This window comes from Vidua chalybeata, chromosome 3, assembly GCF_026979565.1.
Source record: "Vidua chalybeata isolate OUT-0048 chromosome 3, bVidCha1 merged haplotype, whole genome shotgun sequence".
NCBI lineage: Eukaryota > Metazoa > Chordata > Aves > Passeriformes > Viduidae > Vidua > Vidua chalybeata.
In genome coordinates, this window is record NC_071532.1 from 43273201 (window position 1) to 43299929 (window position 26729).

General features: G+C 36.4%; 1 protein-coding gene across 3 annotated transcripts in view; it reads right to left on the minus strand.

The window, feature by feature from the left end:
- SMOC2 (SPARC related modular calcium binding 2) overlaps positions 1 to 26729 on the minus strand; it is a 141183-nt gene that overhangs the window by 50079 nt on the left and 64375 nt on the right. For 2 of the 3 annotated variants that reach the window (XM_053939203.1, XM_053939202.1), the window contains exons 5-7: positions 24636 to 24683; positions 20556 to 20606; positions 19709 to 19783 (exon numbers count right to left, since the gene is read on the minus strand). In XM_053939203.1, coding sequence (XP_053795178.1) covers positions 19709 to 19783; positions 20556 to 20606; positions 24636 to 24683 — 174 coding nt within the window. The remainder of the gene's footprint in view (positions 1 to 19708; positions 19784 to 20555; positions 20607 to 24635; positions 24684 to 26729) is intronic. The other variant, XM_053939204.1, reaches the window with a different exon arrangement.

The following is a 26729-nucleotide window of genomic DNA, read 5'->3' on the forward strand; positions in this document are numbered from 1 at the left end:
CTTTTATTAGGGCTTGAAGCTCAGTGTCCCCTATAGAAAGCAGGTAACAAGAAACCTGTGAACAAAAATACTTCCAAAAGTGATAAGCAAGTTCTAGAGGAGTACAGTGTAACATTACAGGCAGTTAATATTGCAGTTCTACCCTGTTTCTGGGAGGATATACAGACAGAATATAATATGCAATCATACCTAAATTGTATGACAATTTCTGCTAATCAGAGTGTTCTTCAAATCATCTATCCGTCCTTTTTAATTAAGCCTAATTTAAGCATACTTCAAGTACTGATTTACAGAAGCTTTGTGCTAGTTTATTTCAATACACCATGATTGCGATGCATAAATACTCATCCTATTGATGCCATGAAACCCTCCAAGAAATTCCACATCTCAGAGAATAAGAATTTGATCCATTTGCTTAGGATGAACCCTCTTTTAGCCAGTGAAGTTGATACACCCCCAGGAAACTGATCATAATATGTTTTTATATTTTTAACTAGTTTTCACAGTATTCAAGTTTCGTTGAATCCACTTACATTACACCAAATTGTATTTCCACATATGACCGAAATGTTCACTTTAGAAAGGAAAGTGGGAAGTGAGATAATTTCTATTCAAGCTACGTATTTCCTGCAGAGGAGTTGAAGTTGACTGAATGGCAAAATGGTCCACTACAGCAGTGGCTCTATCAATCTACCTACAGCAAACATGCCCCTTCAAGGTAAACTAATAGGTTCATTGCCTGTAGCTGACCAATTTCATCACCCAGATGAAATTCTGCTCCTGCTATAAGCACAGTTAAGACAGATGACAAAAATTTCCCAAATTACTTAATTCTAGTAAAGGAGAGATGTCATTCCATGGCTTTCTATTTTTTCAGGGTTTCCAGCTTTTGTCCAGACATTCTGTAGCATGACAGATTTCTTCTCTGAAGAGGCAGATGAAGTGGTATCATGTCAACTTCCTACCCTTTGTGTACAGTAAGCTGTTTCCTTGTCCTTCATGGCCAGAGCATGGGCATCTCACACCAATCTTTTTTAAGATTGTTTTTATTCAAACCAGGACACCTGTTCTTAGAAGAATTTATCTGCCTGCCACCTCTTGACACTTTCAAGGAACCTCACTGTAGCTCAGTGCTACAAAAAAATGCAAGAATTAATTTGCTCAGGCTGCTAGCTACTTATAAAGGCTGTTCATTAACCTGGATCAAACAGAGTATTTATGTGGGCCAGGTTTCCCCTAATAAAAATCCATGGAAAAATACCTACTAAATTCAAGGGACAGTACATCAGGTCTCAGCTGAATATATTCATATGCAAGTATGTTTCCAGTTAAGCCTAATATTTGTCCATGGACCAAGTACTGATTGTATGGAATAGCTAACATTAATAAACACTCAACTTTAGACCCAACATCTAGATGGCAATCAAAACCTAGGACTAAATTACAGCATTCATACTCATCTGGCGCCACATGTTTTGATTTACATTAGGTTCAGATGCGCATCAGCATGAGGGTTCTCAAAGCCTGGAGAAAGCTGGCAACTTTCCTACCCATATTCTTTCTCATTTGTGAAAAAATCTGTGGGAACAAAATATTGCAAGCCCCTTGTGTGCATTTTCAGAGAGCGCTCAGTGTACAGCTGATCACTATTTTGCACTTTTGGAGCTTGGGCCGATGATTATGGCTCAAAAAGCTCATTTCTTCAACACAGCCCTAATGATTAATTTATGTAGTTTAATCCATTGAACAAAGAAGGATAAATCAGAGACAGATGCTCTCATTTAACTATGTCATTTCATATGCAAAGACACTGCAATACACACGGAAAATCCTCTGAAAATGCATTGAGCCCATTGAAAAAAATATTCAAAATACAGAAATCACTAGCCCCTATTTAGCTTTACCTGAAAAGAGTATAATCATAATCAATATAATCTACTGGGATACACCAAGATTTTCTCAACTTTTACCTGGAATCTGAGCAGCCAAATAGCCCTATATCAAATCAAGATTTCTGAAATACAGAAATTCTCTTCTAACAACTGGCAAAGGTTTGGGGGGCCATAAGACAGAAGTCTGAAATGTAATGGGATGACTTGCTCTTAATCAAAATCCAAACCCACTTTTCTGCTGGGATGTTTTTTTAAAGTTTCTGGTTTAGGGAAGTTTTTGCACATACCACTGCAATTCTTTATTTTCTTAAGATTTGAAATCCTATAACCACAGTTACTGAGAAAGATTATAACCATAGTCACTGCAAAAGAAAAAGAACTGTTTTGCCTCAAAAAAGCCTGCTATTTTAGCATTCTATTTGGTTGTTCCTATTCCTTGTTTATTTATTTTATCCCAACTTCTTGGTTAAACAGATGAGAAACATTATGCAAGTATTCAAATTCACCCTCTCACAGAATTATAACTAATTTAAATTAATCAGCTATTCATTTGTGACCCTTTTTCTCTTCACTGCCATTGAACAGATTAAGGGATCAAACTAGCTACCGCTTTGAAACCAAATGTAATTCTCTATTTTGCCATTCTTACTCAGATTGAATAAAACAGTAACATGAGATCTGTCCTGACTTGAAAACTCACACAGAAATTAGTCTTCATTTATAAACATGACACAATCAGACTCTAAACATTTAAATATTAGCATTTTCTTCTACAGTAGATAAATAAGAGAGAAGCATGAAGTTAGTATATATTAGATTATAGATAAGAGTTACTTGTAAGATGTATTTTGCATTAGAGTCAAAATTTTTGTATTGAATTTCTCCGGTCAAATATTTTATTGTACCATCCATGAAATATGAGAGTGCACTAAACCAAAAGCAGCATATTTTTGTTAAATCTTTAACAGCAGTGTGTGAAAGTGATAGCAAGCCTCTGTAAAGTGCCAGGCATAATCCAAGAACTGTTTACACCCTACGTTCCTCAATGGATCTTTAAAAAGTACCTTTACACAAATCAAAAATCATTTAAATCCAAATGGTCAATGTCATGGCATCAGGCTTCACAATGAGAGTGGAAAATCTGGTCTTCTGAAAAGATGAGATCCCTCATCCTGCTTTTGCTCAATTAATGGGAAGAGCATGGATTATCATCTCCAGGTGTTCTTGCTAGGCTTTGTTAACTTGACTTCCCTAACATGAGAGAGGATAATGTGCAAATGACTGCCCCATTCTGCAAGGATACATCTGAAAGCAGTTATTTGCTAAATGGGATGAAATCTGGTTTTCCTACATAAGAGGAAATACTGGTACCTATTATTGCTACATATGGCTGCCTCATCCTGCCATAGCAGAGCAGTCCCACTCTGTTCAAACTGCAAAACCAACCAAACAAAAAAAAAAAGCCACCACCCAAAATTACAGTAAATGAAAATCACTGACTTGTCCCAAACAGAGTGGCTGGCTGGCTAGCTTGCTATAGCAAACTAAAGGCTCATTCATTAAACAAAATTGCGCAAAGCTATCATTCTTGCTTTATGAGTATATTGACCAGCAAATGCTATTCTCCTGCCAGTGGAAAAATACCTCATTTTTCAAGAGAGATTTGAAGTGAAAATAAAGCTGGTTCACTTTTTCCATAGAGCTGTGAAAATTAAACTCTTTTCCAGGTAAGCTGAGGATACATATTTTTTTTAATAACTCTACTAAAAATTAAAAAACAAAACAGGCAAACAAGAGTGCCTAAATGCATACTTTGGCACTTAAATAACCCAGCCATCTTACACAACTGTTTATTCATCTAGTATTTCCCCTCCATGAAACAGTTGTTCCTCTTCCCCATTTACGAAACTGAGTGTGTGGATATGACTTTGAATACTTGACCTTAGGCACTGAAGTAATTTTCCTTTCAGAGGTGTACAGTGGCATCTCTGGCTGCAGCCTGTGTCATGTTCCTGCCACTGGTTCACACTGCTAATGCTGTTGGCACTATGCAATGTTTTCCAGCCTTATTGCTTAACTCCTGCCTGAGGTGACTGCACTCCACCTACATTTAATTTTCTAAGTATCAACTCATTTCCACCTTACAGACAGAATCATCACTACTGTTGCAGAAGCCAGTAGAGCCAGGAGGATTTCTGTCTGTTTTACAGGAATGCGATCTAAGATGCATGGCTTAAAAATGCCCAGATATGTTAAAAAAAAAAAAAAAAAAAGAGAATGTTATTTTGAATTTTGGTAGCTCTCCTTTACATGTGTCAAAGTATCTTACAAAATGGTCAATACTGTCTGCACCTTTGTCTAACTCATAGCAGACTGGATGAGCATTACAGAATGGTAAGAATTTGGCTCTCTGGCACTGAGCAGGAACACAGACATTAAACAGGCTGCTGAAACAGAAATGCTCAATTTTTTCTTCAGTATTTCAGGTAGTTACTTTGACAGCCATAATACAAAAGTTTATGATACCATTGCCATTACCTCTCAGATAAATACCCTTAAAACCTACTTGGTTTAAACAATCCCAAAATTTAAAAAATGTAGTAATACTGAGAACATAATTACACCCTTAAAAGCTAACCTATGACAGATGAATCAAGAACTATTCTACTGTTTTTCTCTACTTCATCTTTTCAAAGAGAAGGCAAGAACCAGGTGGAAAATGAGCATGCATATTATTGCTTGTCTCTAATTACAAAGACTGTGTTGTGCAATGAAAAATCTTTTAACAGAGTGACAAACATATTCTCTAATGTGGTATTATCTGTTGATGATACTGCTCCCAGAACTCTTGTCTTCAGTATGAGATTTGATAACATGAACATGAAGCCTGGTCAAAAGGTAACTGCAGTCCTTTAACCCTGCATAAAGCTGAAGGCTCATCTCAGATTAAAGGCTGTACAGGTCTTTGTTCCACAGCACACTATATCCAAAGCACACTATTTATAAAGCATGTAGGATGTCAGTACTCATAACAGGAGAGCTCCAGGATTCAGAAAGAAGATTGTTTACTGATTTTGGCAAAGTTTTGCGTGCAATAAGGAGGATGAGCCAAAGAAGAGTAAAAGCCAGTAAGAATATTCTAATATTAATTCTTTCGACTCCAATAACTTCTAATATCGTTTTATGTTGCTCTTTCTTTTCCTTTTTTCTTTTGTCATATGGGCATGGTTAAACAGCTCAGCCTGTGCTTTGATTTCAAGAGCAAAGACAAATCTTTGGCTTGGCTTTGCCTTCAAACTTTGGAAAAAAACAAGGGAAATCTGAATTAAAAATAAAAATTCCAATTTCACCCCACTTTCATCTCTGTTTTCAAAAATAAATAGTTTTATGAAGAGTAGATAATGCTAAATATGATGTGAGAGTGAAACATCGCTATGCTTTTGAAGAATGGGAGACCTACAATCATATTGAAAAATTCCAGGCCAAAATTTCTGCTCCTATGAATTGGAACCATTCCATTGCAATAGGGATCAATGCAGAGCAGCAGAAAATTAGTCCCAAGAATATTCAGAACAATTTTAAAGGCTTCTTAGATAATGCACAGTAGCAAAGACTTTTGAACTAGTAAAATGAGAGTTTTAAAGTGTCTAAGAATTCTTAATCTTTTACAATCCATGATTACTTTATGTGTTCAGAAGATCATTATTTAAAGTGTTTAACATGCCACACAAATGACCTGTATAAATGGTACAGGCCTTGCAAAAATACTTCCCAGCAATCTACTGCTGTGTGTGAGAGTAAAGAGCAGGTTTCCCAAAGTATTAATTTTTCAAGGTGTTTGCTTGGTATTTCCAGCCCTTTCAAACCTGTTCCATCTCATCTACCCACACAGACATGTACAGCTACTTCAAGCCATATTTATTTTGAAGCTCTCTACAACTAAAGAAGAAAATCTGAAAGACTGGTTTTGGCAGTACTGTTCAAATAAAACAGATTATAAATATTTAACTTCTACAATGAGCATCACAGGAAAGAGTGATGTTGGTATTTAGGCACCTAATAAGGAAACTTTTATTATTGCTTACATGAAGACAGTTCTGTTATTGTTTCTACATATAATGCATTGTATGCTTCGTGTTATTTTTAATGTGGGAAAATTAAACATTGTTTCATGTCTTGACAATAATGCAAAAGCAAGCTCACTGCATGATGCTCCCAGGAGGTTGTGAAGCTATTGCAATCAGAGCTGTTGCTAATTAAATCTGCCTATTGTTACAAAGCATTTGGGGCCAAACCAATCAACCACTGGCATAATTAATGTAGTTCACAAGGGCCTTTAGCAGTACTTGTTTTTATTAATCATGAGGAACAAACACAGGCTAAAGAAGAGTGGAAAAGCCTGTGTATTTACAAACCTGCTTGCCTTAGGTCTCATTTGGAAACAACTACTGTACAATCCCCTGACAAGTACTCTTGAACACTAGTAATTTTGCCTCATACACATATGCACATTTTCATGAAGATAACGTGCAGGAGAAGACACAGGCTCTCCTTTGCATCAAAGGGGCAAGCCTATCCTCTTTTGCTTGTATTCTACATACGTATTTTACAATGACACAATGACAGGTATAGTTTGCAGAATGAAGGGGAGGAATCTTTAAAGTTATCAATCAGTTGCAAGGAAAAAGATGTAAATCCAATGTCATGATTTACATGACTGAGACACTGAGATCAACAAACAAAACAAAAGCCATGCAAAATTGAAAAAAGGGTGCCTTTTCATTTAGAGAAATACCACTATTTCAATTGGTCAATGCAACATATTTTTCTTCATTTCCACCTACTATACTGCTTAAGTCTGTAAAGCTCCGTATTGTATTCTATAGTCCAGCTCTGTATTGTATTCTATAGTCCTGTCCTAGATGCTGTCTCAACCATCTCTCTGATGAAACCTTTCTTCTGCTTGCATTGATCTGTCCAGACTGTGACAGCCCTGCCCAAAGCAGAGCCAGGATTAGAGCCCTGGACTTCCTGGCTAGCTACCCTGAATGTAAGCAGTGAAACCACGCTGTCTCCCTCCAGTAGCTGATGTCAGATGTTTTCCCATACAATACTTTGTAGGCTGATTAACTCTCCACAATGATATCCTGAGGAAGTGATATTGGCACAAAATATAGTCCAAAACTCTGAGCACTAGTCAGTCAGACAAACAGCACTGACATTATGACACTTGTATTGAGTTTTATTTGAAAAACTCATATGAACTTCCACAAAACAACTCACAGCTTTGACTAAGGTGATGCATTCTTACTTAGGAAGCATTCTAACTTAGGATAAATTATTATTTAGGAAGCATTGTTACTTAGAAAGGTACTGAATTAATGCTAAAAATATATTTCACTAGCTTTAGGGTCAAACATCTAGTTGCTCCCACATTTTGGTATCCTTCAGCGTCCTGCTGTATGGGTAACACAGCTGGACATCCTACACAGATAGGTAAAGACACTTTTCCAAGTTTACTCAATCTAGGAGTCAAGCTCTCTCTCCTATTCTTTGCAGTCACTGCTCAACTGGGTGCTCCTAAGAACTCTCAGCTTGGTTTTGGAGTCACTGTATTTTCAGAATACAGTCTGCAAGCTCATAGCAGGATCAACAGCCTTTATTTCTTGGTTATTCTGCTCATAAAGCCTCCAGTTTATGCCTCTGGCTGTCTTAGTTAAAATTAGAAGATGAAATATTAGAGAGATGATAAATCAGTGTTACAAGAAATGTTAACCAGCATTTGAGATTGCACAATGATATCTAGGGAAAAACTGAGAAACAGGCAGTGAAGATCAGCTATTGACAGGAGAGAAAGAAGACTGTAAAGAAAGGACTGGAAACATAATGGGGAATTCTCTGTATGCAACCAACTTTGAGGATGAATAACAGAGACTCTAGTTAACACTGAAGAAAGTTCCAATAAAAGTAGATATGAAATAAATGATAAACTAAGCTTAAATATAGTATTCTGATTCATGAACTTTTCTAATCATATAGGGAATAAAAAGACCTGAAGCAAAGCATTTTTCCTCTAGCCTTGCTGTCGACAGAGGGTGCTCTATATAGAAGCCACACAGGCTCATTTTGACAAGAGTATTGTAAAGGTAAGTGCACCACAACATCCTTAGCACCATGTTTAGTTATGTGGCATATTCTCTGATGTGTGAAGGTATTTCTGAATATTCCATTTTTCTGAATATAAATATGATTCAGTGTGCAAAACACATCATCTGGTGACAATTAAGTTGTACATAACAATAATAAAGAGAAAATACTTTATTCAGCTTTTCAGCTGGCAATACCAGTGGAGTAGAGGAGCCTTTGTGCTGACATCACATTCATTAAAGTCAAGAGGAATTCCAGCTATGTAACAGCAGCAGGATTGGAGTGGACTGTCCTATTGTCACTTATTCAGCAGACTGATATACTACATACTAGCTACTTTAAGAAATGAACAAACTATGGTTTGTTTCCAAAACAAACCATAACACCATCATTACTCCTGTACCATTAATGTCCCCATAAACAGAAAAAAAAATTTTAAGAAACCCTCCAGGCCTGATTCTCCTCTTTCCTTATAAGTCTTCCAGTGGCATTAGCCTTGTAACTGCAGCAGAGTCACTCCTATTTACACAGTTCTGAGTAAAATGAGGCTTCATGCCCACTGAAACAAAATAATCTCTTCCTACAGTCATTTTCTATTATTATATTGGACTGCTTAGCTAAAGGGATGAACTACAGTATGTGTGACTACATTACAAGTCACTGTTCAATACTAAAGATGTTGGTAGGGAAATGGGAAGAGTGACCTTTCAAACCGCTGACATTTATACTGATAGTTTTGGCTTTGCTGCTTCCCTGTTGTGTCAATTCATAGGAACTTAAAATCACATCCTAAAAATTATCTTAGATTGCTATTAAAATCTGATTAGAAACTGCAAGAACAATGAAACTGTAAGTCCCTTAAGATAAGAGACAACCAAACAGGAGAGCAATGAGATTAGCAATTTTCTCATTACATTCTGGCAGTTTGAAATTATGACTTTAGTTGCATAATGGGAGTTTTAAGAAAATCAGAGAGGAAACAAGATCAGAAGTTACTTAATTTTCTCCTCCCCAAACCAGTTAGGCAAGTAAACAAAGAGAGAACACCCCTACCTCCTTGCCAGCCAGAATAACTGGGCACAGGGATGTTCTGAAAGAGTAAACTACACCAGAACAGTGTTGTCATGAGCCTCTGCAACTAATCCCACCTTTGACTCTGTTAAACAGTCTCCATTGTATCAGAGTATGTGGATGAATTTGGTAAGCAACAGGTAAATATAACCATCAGTCTTTGTCAGTTCTTTCATCTTTTGGAATTTGCTTTAATGCAGATGTGAAAATTTGGCCTAATGACTAAAGGAAACACTCAACCCTTCCTATGATTTGAACTTCAACAGATCTTCAAATTCTGAACTACTCTCTTGCAAAAACTTTACCTCAGATTTTGGAGGCACTTGAAGAGTTAATTTGATTTTAGTCCTCTGCTTTCAGACCAAATGAGTTTGTTGCCCTGATCTAACTGGGTGTACTGGAAAATAATTCAAAGGCATTAAAAGCCACCCATGTTTGAGGAATTTATGTATTTATAATGCATTCTAGTCCCACAAAAACTGCATCTAATCATTCCTTCAAATAGAGGCCAATAAAAGTTCTTTCATTTTGATAAGTTGCTTTTAGTCACTGAAGAACAAAATTGGAAAGTTTAAATATCAGTAAGATCTCACTGGCAAGCAATGGTACAAGGTAACTCACTGTTTAAATGGCAAGAAATAAATTTTTTCAAAGCTTGTTATGACTGTAATACAGCTGGTTGAAAAATTTTATGTTGACTCAATGCTGGAAAACCAAGTATTGAATAAAAATATGGTTTTCATTCAAAGTGTTTCTTTTTGATAAAAAAGGGAACAAAACAAAACCCCTCAACAAGCTGTTTGTATTGAACTTCACAGAGAACAACACAGTACAAGATTCCTCAAGTATCTGGGTTTATAAAATGGGGAGATGATTATGTTCTACATATACCGTCAGCCTATGGACCCAGCCCTCAAAAAAAGAAGAACTAATGAAGTTTCAAAATTACAGTTCCAACAAGACATTATAATGTACTGTTAAGATTTTGAGCCAAAACCATTCAGTTACTTGAAGATATTTTTAATTGAACTTTTGTCTTGAAGATGCACTTTTTTAGATGAAAATACATGTATTTAAAAAACAAGTTCCCTAGTAAGACTGCAGAATACTGCATTTTTAGCCAGTTTGGCATATTAAGCTTTACCCTCTCTTTTCTCTTGTGTTTTGACCAAGAGAATTTAAGATTTGAAATTTAATTTACAGCCTTAATTTTATTTAAACATAGTTTTATTTGTGGATGACTGTAGATACTTAGCCTGCTGTTTTTAAACTAAAACGGGTATTAAAAATTGCTTAATAAAAAACAGTGGTCTGTCTCTTCAACCACTGCTTCTTCTCCAGCAAAACAGAAATATAGTGCATTGTGGAAACAATACTTAATGTTATTCCTAGGCAGTTATTCCTATGCATTGCAGAGTGCAGGGACAACATAGTGCCTAACATTTCTCTGGAGCAGTCCTATTTGAGAGATGACAGAGCACAATGTACAAAGTGCAGTAAAATGTAAAGCAAGCCAGTCATAACATAATAGTTGGGGTATAGATGAGAAGATCTCGAAGTGGGTTTATGTACTTTAGTAACATAATTTGCCTACAAGAACTTTCCTTGCTCTGATGACCCTTGGGGTGGCTTTGCATGGAAAGGAGGCTCTACACTGTAAACTGGAACTAACAAAAGAATCCAGTACATTGCTTTAAGGACAGGGTAGGGTAAAGGATCCATGGATGACAGCATTAACCTTGAACCTTAGCAGTCCATAAAAGCAGACACTGCTGTAAAGAGTCAGACTAATGGAACAGCTTCATTGCAGATATGTGGCCAATGCACAGATTTGGGAGTGAATTCCACCCATCACATAGAAGTCACTGTAGGAGCTGAATTTCTCTTGCTTTTGCACCAAATGGAGAGCACTAAAGTTACTGATGAAGCCTCAAAAAGTTCCTGCATCACGTGGCAATTTGTTACAGAATTAAGGAAAAAGCCAAGATTTTTTTTTAAATATTTAAGCAATGCTTTAACTGTAAGTTAATAATAAGCTGTCAGCCTCTTCAACAATTTTGTTCAGAGATACATGGCTTGGCAAATAAGAAATGTGGAATTCATATGTGATAAATCATCCAATTAAAAATCCCTCCAAATTTAAACCAACATGACTAGCCATAACCTGATCTACCGGGAACATTACATGGTCCTCCCACGGTCTGTATTTCCATTAAAAACAGCCAGAACTTTTTTTTTTTTTTTTTTGCATATCAAGCAGTAGAATTCCACAGTCCATATAACTGGTTTTCACTTCTTTTTCAAACAAAGCTTATTCAATTATTGGAAGGATAGGTAGCAGGTTATTTGACTTATCATGATAGAAGAAGAAACTCCATCTGCATAGAACATGGACATTTTCTCCTAACTATCAGGTCACTGGATGATGATGGAATGCCTGACAGTTCTTACTGTTTACCCTGTTGGAAGACCTATCTTCTACATACTACCCAGCAATCATAGTACAGCCATAGCCAGAACCAGACTGTCTTGACTGAAAGTTTTATCTATTTCCTAGAAAGATTATGTCATTAGATATGATCCAGCCTAATATGTTTCTGTGCATTAACATGATTTACATGATTTGTTTTCATCTGTCACTAAAATACAGATCATTAACCTGACATTCCTCTTGGGATTTATGGACCTTATTGATGCTTTTATGGTTATGCAATCTGATGTCTGGCAAACCATAGAAAGCTGTGGGTAGGTGGAGGAGTGCATGTCTGAAAACTAAAGAACTTCAAGCAGGACTGTTTTGTCATTTACTTGCTGTAGAAAGTAATGTGATATAATTAAAAATGGTCAGGAAAGATTACTATCTTTTGGCATCAAATTTTAACACATGCAGTAAAATAGAAATTATCAGCCTTGCATAAAACAGGTTTTTTTTTCCCTCCCCAAGTGGGGGGTCCAGTAAAGCCCTGGAACATCCTGAGGATAAGGAACATCAACTGGATCTAAAACAGAGCTCTTTTTCTAATGGTTTAGAAGGGGATGGTCTTTCCCTGTAGTGGGAGGAAAAAGCTGGAAATGGCAGTGCTTGATCTTTTTTAAGATTTTGAACTAATATGTAAAATTAAAATGAAGATAAATGAAAATCCTTGTGAAAAGGATTATTAAAGATAGGACAGTTCTATAATAAGCATGATCCTGCAGCCTATGAATTAAGAATGAATCATAAGATACAAGAAGTGTGGGGAGGTCTGGAAAATTTAATCTTCTTGGACAACTCTGAAAGAATTGAAAGTAAACAGGAATTTTTCTTTACCAGTTTAGGTCAGGCAAGGCAAAGCAAGGCAAGGACAAGAAAGAAAACCAGAGTATGAAGAGTGATTTTGTTCACTGGTGAAGAACATGAAGAGGTTGAAGAGTACTGTTCTCTCTTTTATAAAGGGTAAATCAAGACTAGAGCATCATTAAAAATTGCAGCTAAAATAAGACAAAGTTCTCTATTAGGAACTAAGTCAAACCATTTACTGATATGCCCTAGTGATGTGAATATTCAGTAGGTTTTAAGCAGTGAGTTTTTCAGCTGCCAGAGGATATCTTGCAAGCAATATTCAGAAAGAATTCTACTCTAAGATTATTGTGATTCTTGACAGAAAAACAACAGCAAATGAAGGAGAAGTAGAGAACTACCTCCTACACTTTAAAATATAATAGTAGTGCATATCACAAGTTGTGACAGTGCCTCATGGATCTCCCTCCCCAGTAGTTTCTTAACAGTGCTAACTTTAGAGTAAAATACCAATCAGAAATTATAGTTCACTCTGAATAATTTAGTTCCTTCTTGAACTCTAAAAGGAACATTTAGTGAATAATCTACAGGAGTCAACCCAAAGAGTCTGAGAAGGCTATAAGATTGTGTTTAGAAGTTTTTAGTCTTAATCTGAGTATTTCTTACTAAAATTCCATGCAATGCTTTTCTCTTTAACTGCTATGCACCACTTTGCTGAGAGAACAGGCCAAACAAAAATTGTTCTACCAGCTCATGTCTTTCAGCACCCACAGATTTTACAACACCCAAGAGGCAGATCTATGGCTAACATAAAATCTTTGGACTTGCTGTAGATGTCCTGAAATAATGCTAGTACCTTTCCTTGTGTAGGGAACCAAACTGCAGATAAGCCCAAGGTAGAAAGTTCACAGTAAAGATGTCTGGACTTGAACTTGTCTAAAATTCGGCAGATACAGCTTGCCCATTTGTTATGGACTGAGTTCCCATTGACAGAATCCCTGTGTTGACTTTACAGCCTGTTGGGAGGTTTGAAGGCATTTAAAATCAATACTTGTGCCTTCTATTCTACTTTCCTTTCACGGTTTGAATTGACATTTTTAGGGCTTAAGTCAATTGCATTTCAGATACTCTGATTATCAAACCTCTGTGCCCAAACATTACAGATGTCCAACAGGCTGTTGTAACTTTTAGCCCATGACAATGTCATATCCTCTAGGCATGACATGGATATACTTCAACAATTTATTACCATGCTTGTGACTTCTCCAGCTATGGCTAATGACTGCATTTACAACACAAGCAATTACCATGGTTGAGTGTGGCTCATACCTCACTAATTGTTGGAAAGAAACGCTGTCTTTAGGGCTGAAATGAGCTAGTAACAAGCAAAAAGCTTCCAGTTTTTCTGGTTCTGTAATTCATTGGTTTTCAATTAATGGACCACTTCTATTCAGGCTCTTTTCCTATGCAAATCTACTTTATTAATTAATTTGAAGTCCATTTCTGAATGTCCAATATAGGCATGATACATTAAGAGCAAGCAGGCATCATCCTCATCTGCCCCTTCTTTAATGCCAAATACAAGCAAATATGAGAATGGAAGATTAGCCAGGGTTCTGCAGGACAACACATGACTTCCTAGAAACCCCTGCTGAAAGGCAGGCAACAAACTTTTAAACTACTTTCTTCCCCCCCTTTGGCTATGGCCATTCCCCACTTTTTTGATATACGTTTTGATTTCCTTCTGTTATAATTGGTTTCATATCTCAAATCTCCACATTGTGAAATAAGCTTAATTCAAAATACTTCTAGAAAACTTCTAACTATTTTGTAATAAGTATGTAAGTGGAAACGTTCAACTGGATCTTAATCTTTCCTTGCTAGCTCACACATCTTCAGCTGCAAGTAATTTATCTTCAGTGAACACTAAAAGCATCATCTGGAAAATGAAACAATTAATGAGAATAAATAAAAAGTCACTGAGCTGTTACACAGTTTTCTGTCTCTAGGTTATTAATTTTCCTGTGCTTAGAAAGGAATGGCTCTTAGAATTGATGTAATTGGGCACATGAACTCTTACAGAAAGAAAATGGTTTTTTGGGATGTTTTTTATGCAAGTTTTTTTAACTTTAGGACTGACTTTTGTCAGGATAGGCAAAACAGTAGGAAGTTGGTCAGGTTGAGTTTGGAATGAAAATGAGCATCAGAGTATGGAACAAGGTTTGTCTTGGTCCTTTCAGGAGGTGACTTTCAGGGAATGATTAATGCTCCAGGATACCACTGGAACAATTGCCTCTGAGAAACAAAACAAGCAAGTTAACGAGACAGAAACCTCATTGACAACCAACATAGTTTCCATGTGAGAAAAACTCTAACGTACAAATGTTTGAAGCTGTCAGATGACACAGCAATAAAAACTACATTCACCTGTTAGAATGTCACTCTGTTATATTAATCAATCTCACTGGCATACTTTGCCAACAGATTCAGACTATACAGACAGATAAATGCAACCAGCTATTTTGTATGGATACAGACACATAATTATCACTTTAGATTTCATTATTTTAGTCTTTTAAGAAGGTATTCTCAGCAGACATGATACAAACTGTTTTCATTTGCATTTGCAGCTAGTCTATAATACATTGCTGTATGTGCACGTCAGTGTTTTCCCAGAGTGTGTTTTGAGAATGAAACTCCTGTTGGATCGAACTCTCTGGGACTAATTGATAAAATCTTGCAATAGATTTTTTAAGTCCTGAAAATTATAGTCTGTAGCAAAAAGGCAGGAATAAAACACTACTCCATTGTGCCAGAAAATTAAATAAAAAGCTACATGCATATAGGTGAAGTAAAAAATTATGATGATGACGATTCAACATTACCAGAATATCCAGATAAAGGGTTTGAAATCTGGGCACTCTTGAAATCACGAAAACCATAGTTTGAGGAGACAATTCTGATTTAGGATTCTTCATTCTGGAGGAAAAATGTCATAATCACATAAACCTGACCCTGCCTCAGAAGCCTTAATGGCAGATCAGGATTTTCTCTGAGTCAGCCCTATTTTATGATGGATTATGTATGGCTTGTCCACTAGCACCTGCTTAAAGCATATAAGCATAAAGATGGCAGAAATCACGGAGCTGGCACAAACACTGCATCACGTGCTTGTGTGGTTCAGATGAAATGTGAACTATTGGGTCAACAAAGAAAGGCAACAATTTCTTCCTCTCTTCTGTTTTGGTCATACTGGTCATACTGGATCATCAATACAATAAACACCAGCTTTACAACCCCTCTACAATGCTCATTAAATACACAGTCAACAAATGTATGACCAATGAACATATAAATATTTAGAGCTACGATACTATTACATCTTTACAGAAACAGATGAAAATATAATAATAAAAGAATAGAACCGAATAGTAAATAGGTGAAGCTGTATGGTATTTTAGCCACTAGAAACAATATTCAAACATTTTTTTTATCTTGAATTACATTATCACCAGAATTTCTAAGGTCTTTAAGTACCTATATATTACAGGTTAGGGATGACTTTTTCTTTCCTGTATTTGCAAAATTAATTAAATTTTACACTAAGTATGGTTTATTCTGTGGTGCACAGATTCTACTGAGAAATTGCTGAATACTTTAAAAACCTTTTTGAACATTAAAAATGTTATCAGTTAAACTCACCCTATTTATTTCTCAGGAAAGTGCTCCCACAACAGACTATTTGAAAATAATGGCTCTCAAATTCAAGCTAACAAAATGAATTTGAAGTTTCACTGGGCATTGTGAAAAGAATTAAACTACACTTTCTTTGTCTGTAGTCACACACAAAAAAATGGTGTACAACCTCTGAAAAACATCACACTGTGTTTCCAAGAATCCCACAGGGATTCTGATAGGGCTGATATAGCAAGGAGAACCTAAGAGATTTACAGTCCATCCTGAGCTGTCTTCAGGGGACTGGATTTTCCCTGTTAGGTGATGGGAAAGCATCTGCACTGTCTTCTCCACTCACATAGTACCTAGATTTCCAACTGATACTGGTGTGGGACTAAGTTCACCTAAAGCACAGACACCTTAATATCAGCTACAGATCTAAACTAGCCATTAATTCCTAGCAGGAATTTAGACCCTGAGTTCACAGACACACAGCAGAGTAGGCTGCTGCATTTTGATGTCTTAATCAGAATCCATGTAGTCCCTTGTTCAATGTTTTCTGTTTATTTTCTATAGCTATTGGTAAAATTCTTACTTCTGTCAATCTGATATGGCAAATCTGCAATATTTTCTGTGAAATGGAGAAAGAAATGAGGAGTGTGGGGGTAGTCATAAAATATTTACAAAGGCCCTGTGACATATGTATAAAATATCTCAGCAAACCCTATTTTAGCAATGAGATGAATACTCTAGTCTAAGTATAGAAAGAAAAAGTATTTTGGAAATCATCTTAAATGTACCAAAAGAGCTATTGGGATGTTTTTACTCAAATCAGCCACTCTAAACTCTAAACAAGAGCTATTGTAACATAATCCAGTGTTGATGGCATTTTGCCAGGAGTAAAATTTTGTTTTCAAAAGCTAATAGGTTAAATACCACTCCACAAATGCCTTAAGTGAAGGCAAAGACCTATTTCTCTGAGCCAACAAAAAGAACATACACTAGAAGGCATTATAGAACATGGATATATAATCCACTAATTTCATGCCTCACATCTGTGAGTCTTGCAAATGCCATTACTCTGTGCTAAATTAATTTAGGCTCATTCAGTCAAATGAATGCACTGGAGAACTAATATAAACTAGAATTTCCTGAGCTATTATTTCCTATCTTCCAAAACCTAAAATAGTTTATACTGATTTTACTGGCTAATTGTAACTGGCAGGTCATTTGCAGAATAGTAAAAGCAAACCACTTCATGAGGGGTAAAATCAATTTAATGTATTATTTTGTGACCTTAACTCACAAAAACTTTCTCCTAAGGAGACTGATTTCTCAGCTCAAGACAAATTTGTAGATGACATGTTAATCATGATATATTAGAACATATATTCAAATAAAAACTAGCAAGAAGAAAGCAGTACAGACTAAAAATAGTAAGTTTTTAAATAGGATATTAGTATCTTGCCTGAAATTCTTAGTCTTGTATTTTTTTTTAGTTATGTTCTATAGGCAGGGCTAGATGATAGTGTTATTTGCACCTCAAGAATTTCTTTGACAGCACTAGGATTACTATAGAAAAACAATGGAAAATCTAGCCCACAATGAATAATAATAAGCCCATTATGAATAAATTTAGCTCCATGTTTTGTTTTATAAACACAGTTCCTACGCAGAGATAAATTTTCTCATTTTCCTCAGAAAAATACTTTTCAATAAGCTTTCTGATGTTTGCATGACCAAGTCTGAATCAGAGTTTACTAAGCTAACTGAGTGAAGAAGACAACTATATTTATCCATTATATTGAAGCCTGGAAGTGGGAAGATGGCAAGTTTACAATCCATTGGATTCAGTGGCAAGGTCTTTCCTGCTCTGTACACTTAACAGTCTGGAGTTGATTCTCTGTGGATGTTCCCAAAAGCCTTGGCACCACTCTGAGAGGTAATAAGGGAAAAATCTTACTCTTTTTTTTTTTTTTCAAGACCTTAAAAACCTGCCTACAACAATCAGTGAGGACACTGTTTTTAGCACCTAGATTCACCTTGTTTGATTATGTCAATCTGACACATCAGATATAGCCACAAATTACAGAAAGGTTTTCTGCATAGAACCTCCTGAAGTAATTCTACTAGCCTGGGTATGGCACCACCATCGAGAGCAAGTCCTGTTGTTAGCAAATCTAACACAATCATGCTTTTCATGATGGGCTAGGAGTCACAACACAGGTAAACTATGCTTCTGGTTCCTCTTCTCTTGTAAATGTGTTTTTAGATGGACTGGAGGTTACCAGTTCCCAGAAATGAATCCACCTTTTTTATTTTGTCTCTGTGTGTCCACTTTTGTTTGTGTGTGTGTGTGTGTGTGTGTGTGTGTGTGTGTGTTTTGAAGCTTTGGCAGCTACACTGCAAACTCAAGAAGTCTTACTTTAGTCTCTAGCACTGTAAAAATTAAACAAACACTCCTAACAGTGACAGATTTCTACAGTCATATTTTATGCTACAGAAATCCCAAAGGAGTTCTTGCCTACACTGACTAAAGAAATGAAAAATTAAATCTCCAGCATGAAAAGTATTTGCTTCAAACTCTTGCCTACACTGTTTAAGGTCCTTCCCTTAAGTGCCTATTTAAATCAAGGAGAGAAAAAATTATTAATAATTATTGCACTGATCTTAAAAATAGCTTGTATAAAGGAATCTTTAAACCTTTTAGCATCTTGCTTTCTTTCTTATGATGATTGTTTGTCTTCTCTAAATGCTTTTGGCCCTCAATTCAGTAAAATACTTAAGCACAGTACTTAATATAAAGCATAACCACAATTTCTACTGGATTTGAAGTGTGGCTTGGGATGATTTACTGAATCATAGCCTATATCATTAATGTTTCCTTTCAAACTATGCATTTTTCCACAGAAATAGAAACCAGGAAGATTCTCTAAAGTTTATCCCACTGAAAGGAAGGAGCAATGAGAAAGGCATCAAAATTCATCATCCACCAAAGCACTGAATTTATCTGAATACCAAAGACTTCAGTCTTAGGACATTCATCTGACATTCCTAGTCCAGGTTTAAAAAGCTCAATTCTAAACAGTGATGAAAATAAATAAAGTCACAATTCCACAATTATTTTTTAAAAAGCAACATAATAAATTCACACCAAATCAGTGATCAGTTTATAAATAGTAGGTGACTGATGTAGCAAAAAGCAACACCGTCTTTCCAATTCCTGCTCACTGAAAAATGGCTTCTGATGGGAGCTTGCTTCTTTTCAAGTCTGCCTCCTAAGATTTACCACCAAACAAATGTAACCCACACTGTTGTTTTACAAGCCCCTTCTTGCTACATAGCACCCAAAAATAACAAAGAAGATAATTAAAAAGACTGTAAAAAATAAATGTCTGGCCCACTAACAGATGCAAACAGGTGTGAGCCAGAGACTTTAATGGACTAATATAATTTTAGCCAAGTAAAGCCTGGCCAGATGTGCTTCTCTATAAAGGAACATATGATGCATGAGCTTAGTAAATCATCACCATGCAAATCATTAAGGCACTATCCACGAGAGTGGAGGAATGATGGTTATTAAAATTGTTCATGCATATCTTCAGGAGAGCTTTGCAAAGTAAGGATGACCTAACTTTCTTACCTGAGCTTTTATTGGTTTTGTTCTGCCTACTCTTTACTTGCTCAGTCCATAAGGTAGGATAACGAGAATCTATATCTAAGAAAAAAAAGGGCAACAGAAAATACTTTATAAATGTTAACATTTTTAAAAGTTATTAGCAACTGAATAGCATGTGGCTAGTTTTAAAGAAACATGGATCTTGAAAAAAAGGCCACACTGGTTTCTATTAGGGCAGTTAAGACTATTACTAATGCAAGGGCATGAATAGTCCTTTCCTTATCCTATTTGTACAGAAGATTGAAATAAATATTTTTAGATGAAAATTATGTTTAATTAAAATAAAAATATCCTACTCTGGACTCAAAATATATAATGACTGCAGACCCAAATTCTGCAAGATTAGCAGTGAGTGACAAGGCAGCCATAACACAGGACTATTATTGGTTATTTAATGGCAATTCATTTCTCCAGAGGCAAATAAGCCTCACAAAACATCAGCCTTTACAGTGATATTACTATTCATTATGCAGAAGATAGAAGTTACCCTTTGACTTGTTCACTTGAACAAAGAGTTTTAATCTGCACTTTGGCTCAAGTTTAAAACCTGTGTCTGCCCTCAGTCATGACAATTAAAATTGTTGATGTTGGTCTCCACTCACAAAGTCTTATCTCCAGATTATCATACAAAATTCACTGCCTGTAAGACTCTATTGTGTTTGTTGTCTTTTGTTGTTCCTAAAAAAGAACAGATGTTTGCAATTTCTTGCAACTGCCCCAGCAGCTGTATATACTCCTAGGATGGCATTTTATGTTGTGGAATACAGTCCATAACTGCACAGTTTAATACCACACTGTTAAATTCGCTCACCTTCTTCATCACCTTGAGGCTGAGTCTCCAATGCGGGAGCTGAGGCATCATCTGAATTCAGAATGGAAAAGATTTGCAAGGAGACTACAATTATGAGAGTAAGCTAAATAAGTGTACATACATTATTGAAAATAATGATTTGCACATAGCCCCGGCCAGTAAACAATAATTTAAACATTCTTTATAGGAAGTACACAGCACAGATTTATTACATAAACGGACTATGTTTTATAAGTGGATGGGGTTTGAGGTTATGGATGATGAATTTATTGCAAGTTCTTTGGTGATGCATGAAGTAATCAGGTTGCCCTCTGGAGTGTAATTATTCACTTCTAATGCTGCACATTGATACCTGTAGATTATAACTAAAAAATCAGCATTTCTAAAGAAATAATTAGATAAATTTATAGAAGAAGTGAGACCTGTAAAAGCAAAAACAGTCTGGAGGGAATGTCCAGTCTGGAGTGGCTGCAGACACCTTTAAATCAAAGGGTTTTTAAAGCACAGCAGGATCTATTTAAGAATCAGGTTGATTTACAAATAAGATTCACAGATTATATAACCAGAATATTGTTTGCACAACTGTTATCCTCTGGTCAGCATTCTCCATCCACCCACTACCAACCATTACTGCAAGAAATGAGGGAGGGAAAATTACAGAAACTACAAGAAGATGTGAGTCATTTTAAGTTCAGTAAAACACTATGGACGTAGCGCTGGAAAAGAAAAATTAAACATAAAAAATTATTTAAACACGCTTTTGCTAAACTGAGTGGTACCAAAGACCCATCTTCACTTTATTATGTTTTTGTTATTTAAAACTATTGCAGATGCGGGGTAAATATGACTCAGGAGGCCATGCTAGTACATATTTTCCAGTAATATTTTCCTGTGGCATGGAGCTAACTCCAAGACCAAGGTGTACTGCAGTAAACAGCATCTTCCGTGCAAAGGCTTTATTACTATTTCTTGCAGTTTCACAAGTGGATGTCAGACCAGAATAGTTTCCAGATTGTTTTCTTGGCATTTTCATGGAAGACAGAATTAAAGATAACTGAGAAGCTGCTTCTGGCATGTAGCCTTACCTGGGTAACAAGAGAGCAGCAGCTTTTAGGCTAACACACTGTCTCTTTCCTTTCCTTCCTGCTAGTGCAATTCCAAGAGTCTCCTGCTCTCTTTGCTATTACCATCACTGTATGGGGTATTTTTAAGTCTGTGTTGTCTTTAAATCATGCAAAAGGTTTGGGGTCACTTTGACCTTTGCCTCTAAGGGTCACAGTCTAGGTCACAGCAAAAGGTTTGGGATACAGGTACCAAGTACGTATTGATAGCAGGTAAAACCAAATTTCCACCCATGGAATAGTGATCTTTATACAAAACCAAAGCAGCAGCAATGGGAGCTTATTTTCAATGCAAAATTATCTATCCAAGGCATAAGGAGATTTCTTTTAAGAGTGCTCATTCTTCATGTTCACACAATGGCAGGATTCTTTGCTCCAAAGCTATGAAAGACTGTCACTCCTCATTAGTTTTGCTGGCATTTCTGTGGTGTCCTCTGGGTGGTGGAATAAGACCATTGATTAATTTCAGAGAGGTCATCAAGAGTCCTAGTGTACTAAAAATCAAGACACATATTTAGATCATCAATCAGTATGTGACTCAGGAAACCCAGTATTTCAGAAGGTAACTTATGGTAGGCAGATATTACCCAGACCCAAGCCAGAAATTGGGTCTGCATTTAAATGACACTTTTCTAATTATTTTTTGGTACACAATTTCAGTTTGTGACACATTTAATCTTATGCAATTTTCTGAAATTCAGCATAATGCTGCAACTCGGTGATAATCAGCCCAATCAAAATTAGGCTCCTGAACTTTGCTTTTTAAATGCAAAGCAGCATTTAAAACAGTTTTGGTGTTGCTGCTGTTGTAATACAACATATGTTTAACGACTGATATGAATTAGATATCTCACAGATCAATTGCAAAATTCTTTCCAGCTGGTAGAAAGAATGCATACCAGTCCATATATTTAAACATAAACCTGTTTAAATTCTGTTTGCTGTCAGAGTTCAGTTACTAAGAACACAGTCCTGTAGTCAGTTAAGAATCAGTAAAAAGGGATGTGATCCCAACTCTGACACCTGCGCTTTTCAGAGTATAAATATTTTCCCTGGATAGAGGGAAGAACTGTGGAGCCAGAGAACATATAAGGGAATATATTTTAAGCTTCATTTCTATTCCGTTTAATGTTTAAATTTACAAACATGCTAACAAAGCCCCTGACCTCCAATACCTGCAGCTGGAAGTTTTCTTTCCATATTGGAATACCCAGAGAAAGCAAGGTGCACAAGTACAACAGATATGGCTTACCAGTTCCATATCTATGAGACATCTTGAAAGAGGAGACTGTCTCAAGTTAAGTCTATGTTGTCTCTTGAGGAGAGTCCTCAAGAGCACACCTTGCAGGTCTGAAGCATGTCCCGTGGAGCACTGAGTACACTGTGAACCAGCCTAAGTTTGCTGGGCCACAGTATGGGCAGACACTCCTGGTTACTCCACAGGAACACACAGAGGAAAGAGGAGCAGAGAGTGTTATGGTTGTTGTAAAAACTACTACTGTGCCCTTGCAAGCTGAGTTACAAAATATGTTTTACTACACTGGCCGTGAAGCTGAAGCACAGCTCCTTAACTCATATAGATGTATGATCCTGGTCCCTACTCTGTGAGAGTCCCTAAAGAATTTGGGATGTCTCTGACAACACTACTTTATTTAAAGCATTGGGCAGTGACCATCTGGAAGAAGGGTGAGGAGAGGAAGACAGCATTTGAGAAGAAGCAGGGACCACCTGGGAACCAGGTCAGAAGTCTTTTAATGCTGCAGGCTTGTGCTGGAGAACGAAAACCAGGCATGAGTAAAATGCATGTCACTTAAGACACAAATAGACATGGTAAGAAGGGAGATTTGATAAACTGTGTTCATTTCCTTGTTCTATGACTGTTCATTCAGGGTTCAGTAGTTCAGCCATCACAGCCAAAAACAAAAATAAAGGATACGAGTCAAGTTTTGTATGTGGAATAGTTCATTCAGTTCAAAGCTAAAATGAAAGTCCAGACCTGAAGAAAATGAGCAACCTAAGGTTAGTGGAACCCACAATTTGTCTGGAAATACCTGAAGGACCAATTTTTCAGTACTTTCTAATTATTAGCCTTAAAGAAATAGTGATTCTTTTAGCCTAACAGCACTATAGTTTATTTAAAAGTTAGGTTTATTGCAATGCTGCAAAAGCACCTGTAAAAAAATTCAGTTATATTTACCATGCACCAAACAGACAGGCATTAACATTAGAACAAAAATGAGTCACTTCTTTAAAATTAATTTAAGCAGTGTAACTGATGGAAATATTCAGTATGTTGTTTTCAGCTGAATCTAAAATTCTTTCAAGTGTTGGGGGAATGTAAACTTTAATTTTGTTTAGAGCATAGACATCTCATTCATTTTAGTCTATCAGCTATGTCATATTCACATAAGATTTTGTTCTGCCAAAAAGATAAACATCATAACCTATATCAAAAAACAACCATCTTCTGGCCATAAATATAAGCCATCAGATTAATTAATCACAATATAAAGCCAAGTGCTGGGTCCAAGATGACTCAAGCACTGATTGCTATGGAAATAAAGTGAGAACTCCAGTTCCCATGATTTTGGGACTGCAGAATGCTGTCTTTATCAAACCGACAGAATAATCTGTCCTCCAGAAAAAGCAAAAAGTATGGGAAAATATTTCAGAGTATAGAATTGGGAAGGAAAGTTGTTGTCCAAACAGTACTGAATTGCAAATTCTATAGGACTGAGACTAGAAAAATATAGTGTCTATGCATACATATATATATATATATGTTTATACTTATACATTTACTAAACACCTGCAATGCAAATATAAAATTAATAACATGCATGCATATATATTACACATGCAGCTACAAAGTATCACAAATTTATATTGATAATTTAAATATATGGAAAACCACAGTAGTGTCTCCCACAGATATTTAAAGGTCAACTAAGATATTTACCTGTTTTGCCTGCACCTTCTCGTTGTGGCAGCTTCTCACTCACTGAACCTACAATTGGAAAAAGGAATTAACCAGAAAAATATTATTTTCACTTCTAATATGTAATCTAAGAAACACAGTTCTTCTTTAATTATTCATTTTTGTATATCACATCAATAAATATCAGCAAATTCTTCCTTTGCAAACCAAAGGTTTTAGCTTTGCCTGACCTCTGCATTTGTGCACAATCCATACACTGCCAGACTCCACTTCTTGGCCAACACAAGACCTGAGAAAGAGGTAGCGTTAAACACTGCATAGACACAAGTCCAAGAACATGCTCATGTGCTGCGGGATGACCCTTTCCCTTCCCCACCGCCCCAGCAAGGACAGGTTCTGCAGGAAGGAGCATCACCCCAGAACCACTTCCTTGCTGTCCCTTGTACAGGGCAGCTCTCTCCCTCAGCTCAGTTTTGCCTTCACACCTCAGATGCTCTGAGGGGCTTTTTCAGCCTCTAGGCCAGGCCTGGCTCAGATTAAAAACTGTCCTTTTCTGCTTTAAAGGCCTCACACAAAACCTTGTGGAAACCCTATGCTGGTGTGGCAAAGTGTTTGTGTTCTGGGGGAACACAGAGCCTTATTCTGAGCCTGAGTCTGAGCTGGGCTCACGGCTCATCCCCAGAGCTGTGGCCCTTGGGAGAAGAGACAGTAGGGGCGAGAAGGGAGTCAAGAAGATTGCAAGATATGGATTTTAACTTATTCTATTGTAAGTTTTATTTATATATAAGTCTATATTTTAACTTATTCTGCCAGCCTGGACTCCAACCCAACACAGAATCCAGCCTTGCTTTCAAGCCATCAAGAAATGGAGAATCCACTAATTTTCTTAGTAGTTTTTCAAGGGGGCACTTGTCCTTAGGGTTTAAAATAAAAGTCCTTCCTTATTTCTTGCTTATGTGCCATTTCCATTCTTATGATTCTAATTACTAGACACTTTTAAACAATTTATCTGTCTCTGCTGCATTGAAAACCACCTTTAAAAGTGGTAATTGTCTCTCTGAAGAGCCACATGGAGTGATCAAATCTTAAAAACACAAAGTCTTTCCATTCTTACAATACAGTCTCTTCTTACACACACCTGCTAAAATAAAAAGAAAAAAATACCAAAAATCCACTTGTCTGACACATCTGACAGATGTTTTTATGTGCATGAAATGATTTAGCTGCCTTAATTTTCTTAATTTATTAAGTTATTGGAATAACTACAATCACTGTGTTAAAAAAAAAAAACAAAGGAAACCCAAACCTTGAAGCAAATACTTGTGTTCTAAAAGGACAGTGTAAATAAGAGAACCCACTAAATCACAGGTGTTGCTTACCATACTGAACTGATGGCTACTTTAGCAGGAAGTTTAGACAAGGAGTCTGCTAGAGGGAAGATGCCTAACATTACAAATCAGCCCTGATGATTTTAAAGCCTCCATAAAAGAATACATAGCATTGCAGCCAAGATAGTAACCTTCTGATGGATTCAGCTCTTAATACAGCTTTATATATCCAAATTACAGCTTTATAAATTCATATTAAAATATTCTTGTTTAGACTTGTTTCCTTTTATGGCAATAGTGCATTTTCATTATATAATGTTTGAGTCACCAGAAACTGAATAAACTTAGTGATGCATCAGTATTAATTGAGGCAAAAAAGTCACTATCATTGTAGGAACTATATCCAAGCGTGCTTGGGATAGCTTGTTCTAAATGGGCTCCAATACTAATCCATGCTGATCACTCTGAAAAGGAGGCAGATTTTGTATTTATGCTGAAGTCAGAAGATCTGAGTCTTTGGTGCTTGGCTTACATTTGATAAAAGACTCAGCTTGACCTCAAATAAGATGTTCCAGTGTTCGGAAGTACTACATACAAAATTACAGGTTTTTCTAATTGCATTAAATACCAGTGATCCAATCTTTCCTCAAATTTCATCCAGCTATTAACTCTGTAGTTTCTGAATTTCATTTTGGTTCACAGGCTTATAATTATAATTTCCTTGCAAACCCAGATACTTTAGGCCCGACTCTCAGTCACACGAGCATTTTAAACAGACTTTTCATTT